The 18,740-nt window shown below is 36.6% G+C and overlaps 1 protein-coding gene across 1 annotated transcript in view; it reads right to left on the bottom strand.

The window, feature by feature from the left end:
• Nucleotides 1-18,740, bottom strand: part of CRB1 (crumbs cell polarity complex component 1) — an 856,806-nt gene that overhangs the window by 204,738 nt on the left and 633,328 nt on the right. The window contains exon 9 of the mRNA XM_044080246.1: nucleotides 11,008-11,911. Within this exon, the coding sequence (XP_043936181.1) occupies nucleotides 11,008-11,911 (904 nt within the window). The remainder of the gene's footprint in view (nucleotides 1-11,007; nucleotides 11,912-18,740) is intronic.

Below are 18,740 nucleotides of genomic sequence, written 5' to 3'. Positions count from 1 at the left end.
TTCTGCTTCCTCATCCATGTTTACCTGCTGCCATAGTGCTGTCCATTACATTCTTAGATAACACTCCACCACACTCCTAGATTGCATTTCATGTCCCTCATAATCCTGATCTTATGATATGGTTTTGAGCATCCTGCCCCTTTTGTTTCTACATGAAAAGAACTGCCCACTGGGATCACTGTGCAGGCAAAATTCAAGCCAGTGAGTTCCTGTAACTGTTTAAGTGCCATTTTCTCTTTACTCAAAACCTACTAAAATTATTTAATTTCTCAACAATTTCTTAAGGAAGGCTGCATAGGCCTTCTCTGCTGTCTATCACTATCCCTAGAAAGGATATTCTGATTGATGGGCTTTTCACCTTGTCAGGTGCCAAGGGGACTCAAAGGTCACTGTATACTCTCTCAAAACGTGACTAACTGTTGACACTGTTGTAAATTAGCCTGCCTGCCTTACACAAAGAAAAATCATCCAGGTAATGCACTCTGATGTCCTTACCTTATACTCTGTGCTGTTAACCAGCACAAAAATGTACTAATTTCCTCAAATATTGCACGTGTTTTTGACAAGTACATAGGCATACATTTATTCATGTGATATTGGCCTCCTAAATGGATACCAAGGCATCCTTAGTCCTGTTTGTGTATTGGCAGCAAAGTAACAGCTATTTCTATGTCAGCCTTTGCCATGGCATCTCTCTCACCCATCTGTTAACTCACTGTCCCTTATTAACCCACCGTGTTATTAACTTACCGCTCATGCTCATGCTCATTCATTCATACTTTCATTTTTTTGTATGCCTCTTCCTGGGAAATATCCTACTTTGCTCAACCTCTCTTTGTTCTGCTGAGCAGTTCATTGAACTTACAATCATACAACCCAAGACAAGTATTATCATTAGGATGTAATAAAACTTTTATACAAAATATCTCTTGACCTATGGTCCCAAAAAGTAAAGCATGTAGGCAAGGTAGATTTTTGTCTTTCCACCCCTCCAACTATTTATCTGCTTATTTAAAACATTGATAGCCAAGTAGGAGTGCTTGTCATCAGAATATTCTTCACTATGACTCCTGCCGTACGAAGAACACTACAGAGATGGCCATGCATGTGTAAGTGATCCAACTGAGTCAGCAGCTAATGGATAGCACTTACAATGTAATACAGTACACTGTCCACATGGATTTCCTCTAACACTCCACAAACATGCAGTAGGTGGATTGAACACTCTAAACTGGCTGTGGGTATTACTGAGCAAGCATATCAGTGACACTGAAGAACAACCACGGCAGGGCTAGCCACCTGGCGGTGTGAGCCTTGACACTAGATGATTGTTACTGTTGAAGTGCCACCCAGACCCCATGTAGAAAATGGGAAAAGGGTTGAAGATGGATGGATAGATTGATGGATGGATGGATGGATGGATGGATGGATGGATGGATGGATGGATGGATGGATGGACCACTCACAAATGTTATACCTTACATGATGACAGACCAAACAGCACAGATCCAAGGCAAACAGGACTGTAGATTCAGTATACGTTTAATCAATCCAATAAAATATGATGAATTAATAGCAGGTACACAGTAAAACAATGACAATGCACTCAAGAAGTACAGTTGAGCATGCTTTCACCTAGTAAAATAGCAGGCTTCCTCAGAACAAAGAATCAGTCCATTACTTCCCTTAAATACTTGATTGAAACCAATTAACATCCACAAATCAGTTCAAGTAAAGAAGTGAAGTAAAATAATTCATTAACCCTGTGTAACCCACTAAGTTAAATAGGAAAATGTAAGGAAATTTTACCCTCTCATAAAACATTGTTAATCACATTCATAAAATACACATAATTATCATAAAAATATTATAAATATGAAATATAAAAATAGTAATAGTAAATAAATATGCAGGAAAAAATGTGCAATTGTTAATAATTCTTAACCTCTATAAATCCAATAAAATACATACAGATACAATAAAACAAACAGGATAAAAAATCAATAGCAGCAACAAATTAATATAACAAATCCAGTGGTTGCATTATAATTTGGCAGCTCTGAGTTTTAGTACACTGTTGATACTGATACAATCATTAAGTCCTGGAGTTCTGCCCGTATCCAACTTGAGCTACCAGAACAATTCCCTGTATTCAAACCTGGACTCCCAACTCCCACCTCGTATGTCAACTAAAACCTGTTTCGACACACAAAAAATTAATTTTCATCTCCTTACAGGACAAGGAATGCCAGAAAAAAGCATTAGATTCCTTTCCCTTGGATACCTCATACAAATGCTCGTACGCCTTTCTCCTTAGTGATCTCTCAGTTTTACCAATGTAAAAACTCTGGCAGCTTGCACAAGTCCCAATGTATACCTCCCCTTTTGTTCCACAATTCTAATATGTAGGAGTCTTAAATCCAAACTCCCTAGATGGAATAAATATCTCACTCTTATCAAGAATAAAACAACATTGTTGACAGGCCCCACATTTGTGGGTACCGTATCTAAGTCCCCCACCTGTCCGTACTATAAAATCCTTCTTTTCAAAAAGCTTCTTTAAATTAGTGTCCCTCCTTCTAACGAAAGTGGGGTGGTTCAGGAGATATAAACTGGTGTCCTCATTGACTATTAAGATAGGCCAATAATTCTTTATAGTGTTCTCCACCTGTATTGATGTACTTGTAAAGGTGTGAATGAAAGCCCCCTTGTGCTTGTGCTCCATATCCTCTACTCTCTCGACACCATTAATTCCAGTACCTAACAGGGGAAAATTTTTTTTGTCCCTATTGTCGATTACCTTATTGGCTAGCTGGCCAATCATTTGTTTAGGGTATCCTCTTTCAAGGAATAATAAAGTCAGAGTCATAATCTCCTCTAAAAATTCTGAATCCACACTAGTCATTCTAGAGTCCCTAATCATTTGGCCCTTCACTATACCTTTCTTTTGGTAATAAGGGTGTTGTTTGTTTGTCTTTCAGATTTTTCTCGGTAAGGGGTCGCCACAGCGGAACTCAGGTACGCTAATGATTGGCAGTAGATTTTTACGAAGCAGCGAGGTGCCAGCTCAACGCCCAACCTTCAACGAAGGCATGAAAATGCAAGTATGAATTTGAGAATGAAGACTTCCTGTACAATCTGGACTGAAAACAGTTATTAATCCTGTCTTTATAAAGTATAATGTCCAAATAATTAATACTAGAATCATTAACAGTGTGTGTGAAAGCTAGAAATTTCGTTGAGTGATTAAGATATATCATAAACTCATCAAATTTGTCCTTGGGACCACCCATAATAGACAGATGTCATCCAAATATTGGGTATAAAAGGTGATATAACCCTGCTCAGCATTAAGGACAAACCTCTGTTCCCAGTAATATAACACTCAGTTTGCATATAGGGGGCACAAGCTGCCCTCATAGCAACTCCTCTCCTTTGCTGGTAAAACTCCCCATTAAAATGAATAAAATTATTCCTAAGGATGGTATTCATAAAATCCAGAATCAAGTTGATAGTGTTTCTATCTAAACCAGATTCTGTCAGTAAAATTTCCCCAAACCATTCCAGTCCCACCTCGTGTGGGATGCTGGGGAATAATTCAACCACATCAATAGTAACTAGGAAGATCTCTGAGCCAAATTTATCCCTAGTTATTCATCTCAAGAAATCCCACAAATCTTTAGTAATATATGACACAGAGTTAATAAACTTTTTTTAGTTTCAAATCAACATAGGTAGCCAAAGGTTCAGTGATACTTCCAACTCCTGCTACGATGGGTCTGAATTTCATGTTATCAATCCCTTTGTGGGTTTTGGGAATCCCAAATATACAGGGTATCCTGGGCTTCTCTACGTGCAGATAATTGTATAATTTCTCATTAATACTACTCTGCAGTAGGTGATCCAGTAAATAATAGTTAATTTTAGAATGGCCAATATTAATTTCATTGCGAGAAACAGCAGTGTAATGCTCTGGATCCTGTAACATATTATACATGAATGTATCATAATCAACTGTGTACATCAAAACAACCCCACCACCCTTGTCTGGCTTCATCACTCTACATTTTCCTCCCTCAATTGTTTAAGTAGAGACATTTCACCATCTGAAAGGTTCGTGATTGACCTTCCCTTAACATCCAGTTGCCTAACTTCCCTTTCTACCGGTTCCTCAAAAAATTTTAGTGACTGGTTGATAGGGGGATTAAATAAATAGTTCCTACTCAATTCAGGTATTTTCACATCTTGACCCTTGAAAAAAAATTGTTAAATTAAGTTGTCTAATTAACATTTTAAGGTCAATCAGCATATTCACCAGAGATCCGGGTCGGGAGGGTACAAAATGAAACCCTTTAGTAAATAGTTTAAAATGTACATCATTAATAGTCATATCCATAAAATTAATAATAATAAAATTGTCCTTTTTGCATACTCTTTCATCATAGACAGTGTTCATACCTAGCCTATCTCCAATATGAACATTCTCCTCAAGGGATAGAGGCAGCAACACTAGGTCTGACGGTAATTCCAACTCTTCCCTGTGTATCTGCCCCCCTGAAATATTGGGGGTTCTGGTAAGAATGATTCCTCTGCTTTTCTGCCAGCCTCTCACCTCTCCTCACAGATGGTTGCCCTAAAGGGTAACCTGAGTGTTCACTACTGTTAGCATTGTCACAATCTATATCCACCCCTCCTGTGAATACATTATCAGAATTCAAAGAAGCAGGAAAGGCTTTAAAAAGTGGATAGGCACTCCCCTCCCTATATTCTAATAAATCTCTCTCTAATTTCCTAATTTTCCTGTTAATTATTTTATCACAAAAATTGTCCACTTCCCTGAAAGGACCATCATATTTTGCTTTGTCAAAATCAAAAACACTATCACAGGTAACTTTGTCATGTAGAGAATTCATTTTGTTCAACAAAACCTATCTTTGACTCTCATAGTCATGCACCATTAATTTAAGTAATTCAATATCAGTTTTGTTGAACTGCTGTTCTATTCAACTTAGTGGGTTACATAGGATTAATGAATTATTTTACTTCAATTCTTTACTTGAACAGATTTGTGGATGTTAATTGGTTTCAATCAAGTATTTAAGGGAAGTAATGGACTTGATTATTTGTTCTAAGGAAGCATGGTATTTTACTAGGTGAAAGCGTGCTCAACTGTACTTCTTGTGTGTATTGCCATTGTTTTACTGTGTATCTGCTATTAATTCATCATATTTTATTGGATTGATTAAACGTATACTGAATCTACAGTCCTGTTTGCCTTGGATCTGTGCTGTTTGGTTGCTCATTTTGGTTTCTGTTTTACATGATGACAGAGCCTTAACAGACAATTAGCTGCTTTTAGCCACTAAGCACATAAAACAATACCAGAAATGAAAACATAACTATTAAATTTACATTAAAATTTTCTAAAGTGAAAAACAAATTCAACTTGCTAACAGTTGAGAGGCACACATACTATGTGCAAAAACCATGACTTCTTCATAAAAACTGCTATGCTGTTTATTGAAATAGTCTGAGCATCCAGCTTACCTACCACAAACTCTTGCATGGTAGCCAAGATGGATACAGACATATGCTAATCCCAGAACAGCACCCCTCCCACAAGTTAACACAAATCTGACACTCCTTTCTTTTTCCTAATCACGTCAACTCCTTTCATTTTCCTAATCACATCAGCTAGCTAGTAAAAGAATAAAATAAATTAAACATTTTACTCACCAATCCACCTAAATGAAATAAAAAATTTAGTCAATAAATAAATATACAAAAATACATCAACTCCATCCTGCTTTGCCATCTCTAAGCCCCAAACTAAGATAAAACAACTACAAAGCTAACAAACAATGAAGTTAAGAAAACAAACAACTGTATCAGTGCAAAGTATGCTCTATAACTAATCAAAAACACACAAAAAAGTAAATAAATAAATACAAACAATACAAAATACCTGAAATAAGCCAATATTCTTATGTGACAAGGTCAAAAAAAGGAAAGTGATAATTTCTAGTACTCTTTTGAACAACAAGAAATAGTCCATAATCACAAAGCAGCAGATAAACAAAATACATAAATCAGAAATATTCAGGGAAAATTATCCTGATATTAAACATAACCCTCAGGATTCTCAGAGAACCCCAAAGTGGGTGCAAAGAGCTGCAGCCAATATAGGTTGTTTCCATGATACCAGAAAAAAAAATATTTAGAGACCCATTAGCCATAATGAGGAAAGATCAGTCAGCTAATTTATGTCTCTCTGAGTCTCACAGCGTTACTAGTCATTAATCAGTACTTTCATGCAGTAATCACCTCTGATGGTCCACGCATTACACTTGCATAGGCACTCCCAATAATGCTACCTGTTCAGCTACTGAGACTACACACATGCACCAACACTCCTACACACAAGAACACAACACACATACATACACACATACTGCCATGCGTCTAACTTGTCCCTAAGTTTACAGTCAGTCAGTAATACCAGACCTTACAGTTTTATACTTCATATTGTTCAGAAAATGAATCCCAATGCAAGATCTGCTTTGTATTTTCCTCTGGTAATGCAGAGGACTAAAGTGTTGACTTATTTATGAGATGCTTTCTGAACCAAAGATAAAAGGTTTGAAGTTTTTTTTCCTCATTGTTTACTTAAGTGACTTGAGGTAATATTTAAAGAAAATCCCTGGTAAATAGCATTAGTATAGAAAGCTAAAGCTCTGTTTAATTGATGAGTTGTTTTCTGTGCCAATAGTACATTTGAACCTTTTTCATGTCCTTAATTTGTTTAAGTGAGTTAGGGCAATATTTAATGACTGTCCCTTGTATCTAGAGTTATGCCTGCATTTGTCTTCCATCTTTCATGCTACAAAACTTGTTGTTCTATTAATGTTTTATGTGACTTAAATAGTAGTTTAAATCCCTGGTGTCTACTGTTTTTACCACACATCTTACATGCTGCAAAATTGTTAATTCTATTAACTTTTTAAGTGAGTTTAGGGCAATATTTAAAGAGTGTGCCTAGTGTTTCCTCCACCTGCACATATTTTGTGCTGCAATACCTGTTGTCATATTAACTTTTTAAGTAGCTTTAGAGTAATGTTTAAATTCCCCAAGTGTCTAGTGTTTCCCCTACAATATTGCAGAGTTTGCTCGTTTGTCTAGAGGAGTTTAGGAGTATGACAACCCCACACACACACATTCACATATCCATGAACACACATACACTCACCTGAGATCACTCATCCCACTACATAAATTCACATGTGCAGCCACTTGGATGTGCACATGTACCCCACCTCTACCTCTATCCCTACTGCAATAACACATACAGAAACATAGTCTCACACGCTCACATACACGCACACACACACACACACACACACACACACACACACACACACACACACACACACACACACACACATACACACACACACGCACACATGCACACACGCTCACCTGAGATCACTCATCCCTCTACATACATTCACATGCGCAGCCACTCAGATGTGCACATGAACCCCCACCTCTACCTCTCCTCTAAATTCCCTTTCACTTAGCTCTAACACAATCATGCTCACTGAAAGTAATGGGTAAATGCAAACATTTGATCAGGTTAAACTTACAGAGCTGAGTAATTCTCCAAATTGCTCGACTGCATAAATGCTTTACCATAGGCATTTCCAAGGGAGAGCACATAGGCCACTCCCTTTGAATTCCTCATTAACATGTAACTCAGCCAAGGAGATGGATCACTGCAGTTATACTACAAACTAAGTAGAAAACACAAATCCAAAAGCTGCTGGGGATGAAGCTCTCCCAAAAAAAGCAAAATGCAGTAATAAAAGTCCAAGCTGGGAGTAAAAAACATGGCTCTCTTGATATTAGATAAAAGATAAAACATTTATTCAGATACAAACTAGTGAGCATTTTCATGCCTCCTGGCACTTCTTCAGACAATACAAACACTACAAAAATCTCAATAAAAAGGGGTTGCCTCACCCACATTATTTCACAGCAACCAATCATATATCTTCAGCAATTAAAATTCACCAGCTGGCAACAGTCAACAAATGTAATGTGAAGTCAAAGACTTCACATATCAATTAGCTTAGGAAATTCTTACATACAAAATAGAAAGTCAGAAATTGCACATAAAAATAAAATAAAATAAAATCATTAATTCTTACTTTCACTACTATCAACTATATAGCCATAAAAAGAAGTGCCTTATCAATTTTGGAGTACATTTCCGTATGGAGTATATGACTACCATCTTTTGATATACTTTAGTATTACAACCATGAGAAGGTTGATGTCAGTAGTTTTATATGTGAGAATGTATATGAAAGTAAAAATGTTATGACTGGTGTTTGCTGCTGTCACTTCTCTTTATGGCTATATAGTTGTTGATAGTAGTGAAAATGAGAATGAATGCTTTTATTTTATTTTATTTATGTGCAATTTCAGACTTTCTATTTTGTATGTAAGAATTTCCTAAGCTAGTTGATATCATTTGTTGACTATTGCCAGCAGGTGAATTTTAATTGCTGAAAATACATGACTGGCTGCTGTGAAATAATATGGGTGAGGCAACCCCTTCTTATTGAGATTTTTGTAGTGTTTGTGTTGCCTGAAGAAGTGCCAGAAGGCACGAAAGTGCTCACTAGTTTGTATCTGAATAAAAGTTTTATTTTTTATCTAATATCAAGAGAGCCATGTTTGTTTACTCCCAGTTTGGACTTTTATTAATACAGGGGACCTATCTCTAAATCAGACAGGGCTGCCAGTAGTGGTAGCTATCCATATTAGGGGTTACCATTAGCAGCTGCACTTCTCATATCCAGTCCAACATCTTTTACTATAGAGAGCTTATCATGTGACTTGTAACTTGTACTCATAGGACACCCTTACAGTACCATATATAATGTTCATCCTTCACCTACCACTTCAGACATGCTTACACATACTGTATATGTGGTGAGTTCTGCACATATATCAGTGTGAATGTACATTTTTAAAGCTAAAGCTGTTATAAAAGAGGGGAATTCAAAGTCATTTCCATGTGTTTACTAACAGAGATTTGTAAATTATAGAGTTAAAATCAATAACAATTGGTTTTATGGAAATTTAAAGTATTACATACATTCTTACCACAGTGACGGCAGGGACATCTGGCACAATGCGCACTCTACAAATAATGAACAGAGAAAAACAATGATGTAAAAACATTGGAAATGCAATGCACAATGCTAACACAGTAGTGAAATGAAATGAAATGAAAGGTAATGCTTTGAAAACGAATCACTTAAAATCTTTTAAACATTAGAAAGATGACAAAGCACTGAAGCTATTTAAATGTATCACAAAATATTCATTATAAGTAATTATGATACCCATCTACAAAGTAACATTGCAATGATGTAACCTGGTGTTTTCAGCATGTAGCACATAAATTACACATATACACACACACACACACACACACACACACGCACACACACACACACACACACACACACACACACACACACACACACACACACACACACACACACACACACACACACACACACTTCTCTGAGACTATTCACCCCTCTGCATACACTTACACATGCAACCAGACATACACATGCACACACACATACACATACACACACACACACACACACACACACACACACACACACACACACACACACACACACACACACCACTATATGTCTGCTAAACAGATTGATTCTTGTCTTTAACCTGATCTCACCAACTGCAATTAATAGGTGAATGAAAATTTTAGGCCCAGTTAATTAACTCAACCACCTGAATCGCCAGTGGTGCAATTGGATGCTTTGCCTCTAGCAATCGAATATCACCCATTAAATGAATGATTGCTGCTTACAGATGCTCAAAAATGCTATGTATGTTACTGCCATTGTAGAAGTCAGGCATTATACCATGCAGGCTGCTATGATGTGGGTGCCCTGTCAAACTACCACTGTGTCCTGAATTCTTGCATAGGTTTGTCACTCAGTGAACTCTGGCCCTGCCTGACACAATTAACTGCTTAGTCTGCAGAGGGCCAAGCAGGATAGAGAACATACAATACATACTGTCCAGGCTTTCTGCAGGCAGTATGGTCACTCCTATAGTGCATGGAGGTTGTTGTGGAAATCTGCCCATGTACAAACACAAAAAGTGGTGGCAGATGATGTTCATATGGTATGCAAAAAGTACACATTCTGAAGTCATTAGTAAGGAGGATGGCCTTCCCCCAAATTATAATGTATTGCAATTTTCTCAGATCTTCATGAATTTCTCTGAAAGTACAGAATGTTAGTTTGCATAGCCATTCTCTCTATGCTTACACTCAAGGTACTGGAAGGGAAAGTGGAATATGAAAAATGCAGGCAGCACTAAATAAGTTAATTTATAGGAACAAAGGAAAAATAGTAGACAAGCAATCAGGAAGACCTCAATATGCCTAGCCATATACACCACTAAGCAGACGCACACAAATATTTGCCTTCCTTTTCAAGCAGTTAATATGCCTGCTAAAATCACTGTGATAAGGCTTACACCAAGAAAACTATGAACTGCTACTTCTGCCAAAATGTGCTTATATGTTATGAAAAACTGCTAAAATTATACTGCTAAAATTTAAAACTCAAAGGAGACAATAGTCTCTGTTGCTGTTTTGAATTAGTAAGAAGATATATGGAAAAAAGTTAAGCATTTTATATTCATATAAAATTTGTTTATTAGGTGGAACATATAATTGGTTATTCTTTTATATATCACTTCGGATGTACAATCTTGCATGTGTTGTAGTTTTTTTATTTTTTTCAGTATGTATTTTTAACAGTAAAGGCTGTAATATGCTCTAGTTATTATAAGACACTCCAAAATGCTTTTGCATTTAATTTTCCTTGAAAAATACAAATCTTGTATATTATAACAATTCATGCATAAGTGAGTGTAAAGATTACTTACTCACAAAGTTTTCCTGTAAAATGAGCAGGACAAATGCAAGAAAAGCCACTGGCGTTATTGACACAAGTAGCATCATTTACGCACGGAAGGCTCCCACATTCATCAGTGTTCACATCACACATTTTGCCTGTGTAACCAGGTTCACAGTTGCATTCATACATTGGGATCAGATCTGTGCAGTTACCATGAAAACACGGACTGGATAGGCATTCATTAATGTTACTCTCACAGTGTGTACCAGTCCAACCAATGGGGCAGGCACATTGATAAAGGTGATTGAGGGCTACACAACTTCCACCATTAACACAAGGATTAGGCAAGCAGGTACCATCATTAACACAGCCGACAATGGCAAGGTTTGGTGATGTTTTTATGAACTGTTCTTGTTGAGGTCTTTTCACATATTCATTGAAATTTTCAAAATATGAAAGAGAAATGCCACTTATGTCAACTGTGCCAAGACATCCTATAAAGCTGTCATTCTTTAAAGTAGCCCCACCAGCTAGATAAATGTCTGTTTCTTCCCTGAGAAAGTTTAAATTTCCAGTTGTGGCAGTACTTGAGACAGCATCTTCATTGTCATCCATAGTCATTTGCCATTGAGATGACTGAGATGTGGGAGATGTCATAGAAAGAGTGATTCTGTGCCAGCTGCCATCGCTCACTTTAGCTGAACTGATTAGTTTTGTTATATAGAAGCTGTTTCCACTCTGTAGTTTAAACACTAAATGGGACTGCTCAATGCTGATCATAAGTTCTTCTGGCTCTTTGGTAGCATACAGTACTGTAGCTTCGGTAGTCCTGGTCTGAATTGTAAAGGAGATGTGAGTCATCTCTCGTATTATCTTCCCATTTCCTCTGTAGGAAAGCATGCTGTCTTTGGTAAATCTTGCGTTAGCAGCACCTGTTTGAAATAATACATATATATATGTGAATATATATGCTACATAAAATGGTATACCATAAATACAGTTCATCTTTAATTAATGTTAATGCAAACAGACAGAACAGACATACAAAGAGTATACTTTTCTAAAAATAATCACTGCAAACTATAACAAGAATTATATATTTATCTCTGAATGACCAACAATAACAGTTTTGTCTTACTTACTGACCCATTATTATTGAAATGTAATATTTTGTGATGAATGCAGTCTGCTGTATTAACCATTTACACTGTTCATATTAATAGTGCTGAGAAATCATATCTGCTAATATAGCCAAAATTTGCTGATATAACTGCTGCTTATATGTACCTATAATCTTGCTGTTAAGGTAGATATGGCTTATATTCATTGGTGCACTCTACTTCAAAAGCTGCATGCCTGGCAGGCCCCAATCATTGGGTCAGCTGAGGCACATCAGTCTATGATTTAGTAACAGAGGTGATTGATGGCTGGATGTTGCCTTCTGGGCTTGCCTGACATTTGGTCATGTACCCTGTTCTATCCTCATCCAGGTGTTCCTCTCTCCCAATGATGTCATTTCCCTGCTTTCTTGAATGTCCAACTTTCCCCATCAACGTCTGCCCACCCAATGTCATTGTCAACTTTTGCATGCATAGCTCCCCAGCTCTCTCTGTCTGTGGTGTATGTTTTTGTGTTCCTGCTACCCTCAATTCTACTTATATCGACAGTCTCTTCCATGATGGCAATACCCTTCAGTATCTCTTTGCATACCAACATGTTGTGTAACACTGGATAGCTAGAAATATCTTGCTGCATGTTTACAGAGCATATTGCTGGGCATCACAGGAGGCCCTTAAACAGTGGAAGCAAGCCTTCACCAGACTGAATAAACATTTGATGACATTTTGGGTCTGCAATAGTGTGGTGTTGTATGCATTCTCTGCCATGTTCTGTAGGTTCTCATGCGTGTCATTAGCCATGGCTACAGGGTATAACTGGCATTGCCAATAAAATATCCCTCAAGAAAATCACCCAAACAAATTACTGATATAAGCTGCATGTGTGAATAAATGAGAAGAACAAAGTCCAAGCACCAATATGAAATTTATTAAAACCACACACTGAAAAAACAAACAAAATTGACCTACGTTTCGTCCTATTGACTGGACTTCTTCAGAATAACCTATATTATTCTGAAGAAGTCCAGTCGATAGGATGAAACCTAGGTCAATTTTGTTTGTTTTTTTCAGTTTGTGGTTTTAATAAATTTCATATTGGTGCTTGGACTTCATTCTTCTCATTTATTCACTGTTTTTTCGTGGTTGGTTCTTTGGTCATAAGCTGCATGTGTGTCAAATGTGGGAATTGTGGACAAGGTCTGGGTGGCACAATTACATTGTATATTATACCCTGCATGTTGCAGACTACCTGGCAGATGATGGAATGGAATCCCTTATGGTTGATGTACTATTTTTCCTGTGTCTTAGCTTGGAACTTGATGGTGGGTGCAGTCAATAGCAACAAGAATCTCAGGGAACCAGGTGATTTTCTAGAATGCCTGCATGGTGCTGCTTCTCTTCTCTGTGGAACATGAAAGCCACATATTCTCTTCCATGTGCTGTAGCATAACATTGAGAAACTGCTGTAGTACCCATAAAGCAGATGCCTACAAAACACCCTAGATGGTTGCTGGAAAGTTTCTATAGCAAGGATTGTCAGTGGTACCCCTACACGTGACCACATTGAAATTCCTTGAGCATCAGTTGCATGAAGCATAAGATGCCAAGTAAAGCAAGTCCAGTCACTGATTTTCATATAAAGTCACTGTCAGAGTGATTTCTTACTGTGCGGCAGTGGCACTGATTTCCTTCTTTTAGGGGATTTCTATTTTCTTTAAGGTGGTCCAACTGTGGAATTGCTATATATATATATATATATATATATATATATGTTTAGGGGATGTGGGGAAGTTACCCTGCACATTGAGGTTTGCATGGTGGGCTTTTCCCCCTGCAAAAAATAGTTGATTTTTGGTGTTTCTGATGATCACCATTTTGTCTGTCATTGACCCTTAGTTGAACTATTGTCAATGATGCGCATACCATTATGTACACGGAAGTAGTAATTCCACTCATCTACTGAGTTCTTCATGTGAAGGAGACATCTATACCATATTCGATATGGTGTCTCTTTCCACAGAGTGGTCTACTATTTGTCATGGTGGGGATGAAATGTTAGGCCCAGTCAGATCCTTCTGTAATATGGAACATAGTGATTTACACCACTGTGGCTTTGTTGCAGAGAGAATGGCCTCAGATATATACATTTTTGCTAATGCTGCTACTGCTAATATATTAGAATGGAATCTAGCTCTGTTCAACAAAATGTTATGGTGTCACACTGGCAGTCTCAGCTCATAGTACAATTTTTTATACCTTTCTGAATCACTCATTAGCAAACTGTGGTGGCCAAAGTATTTCTGGCCCTTCTTAACTGTGCTACATGTGTCTCTGAATCACCATTGCCCTGCAGAACACCACCTATTGTACAGTTTTGCCTTCAGTGTTTCACTATTTGTTTCTGAATCTTCACCATTATACATTTTACCAGCAGTTATAGATTCAGTCAACCTTATCACTTTTGTTATTTTATAGCTACACAAAAATAATTAAAATTATGCTTGTGCAAAAAATTTTCAATGAGTTGGAACCCATTTCCGAGAGATATCTGATGTTGCAATACTTCATCTCACCAATGGTTCCAGCTAGATTGCTTAAAAGGATACTTGAATAATTAAGAATTAACCCTATTCTTCATATCACAAAAATATAAATTTCTGTTAATGAAAATTTTATTTTAAAAATACATAATATATTATTGATTTTGGAGGCATGTGCAGAGAGCAAATCAAGTATTTTTCAGCAGGATGGGTACTATTTTTAAACATCAACTGAACATTAAAGGCAAATCAAATTTGCATTTATTTTCCAAAACAATAGGATGTGTAAGTGAAAAATCAAAACTTGAAATTCTAAATTAAAAAAATTAATGTATTCCATCATATACTCTATCATTCTATCTCAGCTGGATACTTACATTCCCTCCAAAAGATGCATCCACTATTTAGAATTATTTTACCCTTCTTATATATCGCTAAGACAGTATAACAAAATGCAGTCCTACTTGGAAGAGCACAGCTTCTGAAAAGTGTATCCCAATTTAGGACATAATGCAAGTAAGGAAAAATGACTTGATCTTTTTCCCCCTTTGAGAGGATGGGTTCTTAACTTGATACTTAGTTATTTTCTACAAAGACGGCAGTCAACTGCATTTCTCTTATTCTTAACATTATAGGCATTTCCTATTGAGTGGGTAAAATAGTAACATCCCACTTACAACAGCTTGTAGCCAAGTATCATTTGCAGCCTTGAGCGTCATCTAAAGAGAGAGCATTAAGTGATGTTTGTAATACTTCAGTGACTCTGCAGTATCAGAAATCTATCCCACATCCATTCAGTCTAGCACACACTTGCCATGTCACTATATATATATGTATACAGTCTGTGGAAATATTTGCACATCACATTTTAATATGGTGCCAAAAGCATTGTTGGTGTATAGGCAAACTGCTACCAGTGTAGAATACCTCACTGTCCCTTCCTTGACTCTTAGAGTTAACTTTTAATTAGAAACATTTGGGAATGTAATGAGTCAAAACCAGTTCTAACTGGTACTAGTACTGTCCTATTGAGATGGGTCTGAATGTCTTGCCTGAGAGTAGAAATTACTCAGAGGTGACCGGCTGTGGAAGTTAAAGACCTGAACAGAGTTTTAGACTCAACAATGGAAGAATATCACCAAATCTACAATAAAGCAAAGACACAGAGGAAAGAAAGTATACAGTCATACAAATTAGTTGAAATATCATCTTTGTCTTGCAAATAGTAGATGCAAATGCCTGGTAGCACAGTCCTGGAAAAGGCCAACAAAAGAATTGAGGCATGAAGTACAGCCAGAATGAACTGCATATAAACTTATGCTAATAGACCATATGATTTCCATCAGCAACAAATTAATATGTCATGATACTAAGCAAATTTCCAACTTCTTCATCTGGCATTGACTCAAGAATGGAATGTATGAGGAAAACTCCAAGAAAGTAGATTCAAAAAATGTAGAAAGTATGTACTGGATAAATAAGGAGAGTGCAAGCATTACAGGTGTTTACATTTGAAATAGCTACAGAGAAAACAAACGGGACCACAAGACTGGAACTCTACTGGAGAAATTGCAGAAAAGCTCAAAATAAGTCCTACACCACTTACTGAGACTGTTGCTTCTGTAACCACAAGCGTCCTAAGGAAATAATGGACTGCCGCAATGCTATATAATAAAGGGCCATATCTAGAAGTTTAGCTCCAACAATAAAGGATATGACCTACTAACAAGCTTCATCTTATAATCTTGGGTTTGATTCTCTCAGTTTCTGCATGCAGATTTATGTAATTACAAGCAAATCACATGACCAGAATGTGCGCCAGGGTCAACTCTAAAAAGAGGCACATTTGGAAAAAGAGAAAGAAAAAGAACAAAGGAGATATGAAATTGAATTTAGTGGAAAAAGTGATAAATGCTTTCCTGCAGAAGTGACAGATACAATGGAAATATACAAGAATGCATGAGACAAAAATAAAGAAATTCTCAAGCTGAGAAGAGAAAGAAGCATACGTGTCTCTGCAGCTTCAGCCGAAACAAATAAAGATGTTTAATGACATTTCATCTAAAATTATACATGCGTCATCAGATTAAACTCTAAAAAGCTTCAAACCTTTTATTAAATACATTATTCAAATGCATTATGGGATTGTATAACACGAGTTCAAAAAACAATTAAATAAATAATTCAAAAAAGCCAGAAAATTAACATTTTAATCAAATCCTGTCATCTAGTGACTTAAAATATAATAGCATTTACAATAACGTCTTCTTCTAATGCTGAAATCAAAAGTTAAAAATTACAAATTAAAAAAGTTTTAATAAAATACACAATAACATATTCAATACTTTCAAAATACAGTCATTGTTAAATAAAATATTTAATTTAGTTTAAGGATTTTAACTTTAATAAACTAACCGAACTGTGATAATAATTCAATCCAATATTTGCTTGCAACCTGAGTTGTTACTGGAATTGTCTTTTTCCAGTTGGCTGTTAAAATCACCGCCTCTATTGTCCATAACCACCTGGTCCAACATGTCAACTACAAATATTTTAAAATGTTGACTCTTAATGCTGTTCTCATACAATGCATCTTCGTGAGAGATACCATATGACTGAAATCTACTGCTTGTGCAGCACAGAAATACAAGCTAATTTTGTTAAATTCTTCAGAGAACTACTCTCCCTACTTTAAAGTGAGTTTTCCCAAAGGTTGATCGGGGGAAAGTGTGACATAATGGTTAAGGTCTTTACCTAACAGGTGAGATAAACTTACACCCATACCTGGTAATATACTCTTGCAAGTTAAGAAGTCACAGGAAGCTGGAAAATTCAGGATATCTAAACATACAGTATAAAACCATTTTCCTCCATGTGGGTGACTAGGAAACACTGTGCCTGCAGAAAATGACTTCACTCACGTTATAGTGTTTGTGAAACAATCTATTATTATTTAAGAAAAATGAAATGTTGTATGTTCTTCAACATGTTCATAACCTGCAAAGCAAACATCTTTCATTTTCAACTTGGATAAGTTAATTTCTGATTAATTGCTGTCATTTCTTTGATTCTTAAAGAGAAGACTAGTGTCATTACTCTGTCTTTTTGTCAAAGGTGAAATCAGCCGAGAATTAAATATTTCTCTTGCACACAATATGTGCAGTTTTTGCACATAAGCATGTGTAATGGAACTGAGTTACTCATTTTATTCATGGCATTATATCCTTGTTAACATCAACATCTGTTGCTATAGGACCTTACAAAAACACTCGGAAGGCACTTTTCAGAATACTTTGTATGACCAAAGCCTCTATTCTCATTCACCTAAAGATACAAAATAAAGTCTCCAGTACAAAAGAAAAATATTATATTGTCAATGCTAACATTGGTTTGTACTGTAAATGATCTGCAACAATACTGATTAAAGATATGTGACCAATAAAATGAAAAACTAGGAAGCAAGTGGCAGGTAGAAAGCAAAAGGGCAACACTTCAGCATGTTGAATTTTTATGTTGGGTAGCCATTTAGAATGTCAGGACATGGATTACTGAGTCCTGAAAAGCAGTGACCAAGTGTCCAAAATTCTGATTTGCATATGGTGAGATTGCCATATTTTAGATAAATTCAGGCTGGGGGGGGGGGGGGGCTTACCCTCAGGGGGTGCATTCAGAATTAATCTTCCTGTAAAAAAAAGTTTAAAGGAGAAGAGTGATATATGATATTCACTCTTTCCCCACATTTCTGGTCTTTTTTTAAGTATGTCTAGACTCAGCAGTCTGAGTCTTGATCTTTCAAATAGGAAGCCATTATGTTGTATAAGGTTTATAGGTGGTGAGCTACACATTTTTTCTGCCCTGATCCACTTTTCCACACTTCTGCCTATTGGTCATACTAACTGTCTTATTTAGGAAATTTGGCTGCTGGCCAAATAATCATTTTGGTGACTATACATCTATAAACAGTGTAGTTGCAAGTTAGCTCCAGTACAATTCAAGATTCAGCACAGACAAATGTTTATTATCATATGCAACAGCCTGAAGAGCTGCCTGCATTTTCCTTGCGTAGAGATCCATGTTTATGGCTTCTATTTAATTTACCCATA

The sequence above is a fragment of the Protopterus annectens genome, chromosome 8.part0 (genome assembly GCF_019279795.1).
Source record: "Protopterus annectens isolate FY-2018-M chromosome 8.part0, PAN1.0, whole genome shotgun sequence".
In the NCBI taxonomy this organism is placed as follows: domain Eukaryota; kingdom Metazoa; phylum Chordata; order Ceratodontiformes; family Protopteridae; genus Protopterus; species Protopterus annectens.
This window is presented reverse-complemented; position numbering and strand designations above follow the sequence as displayed.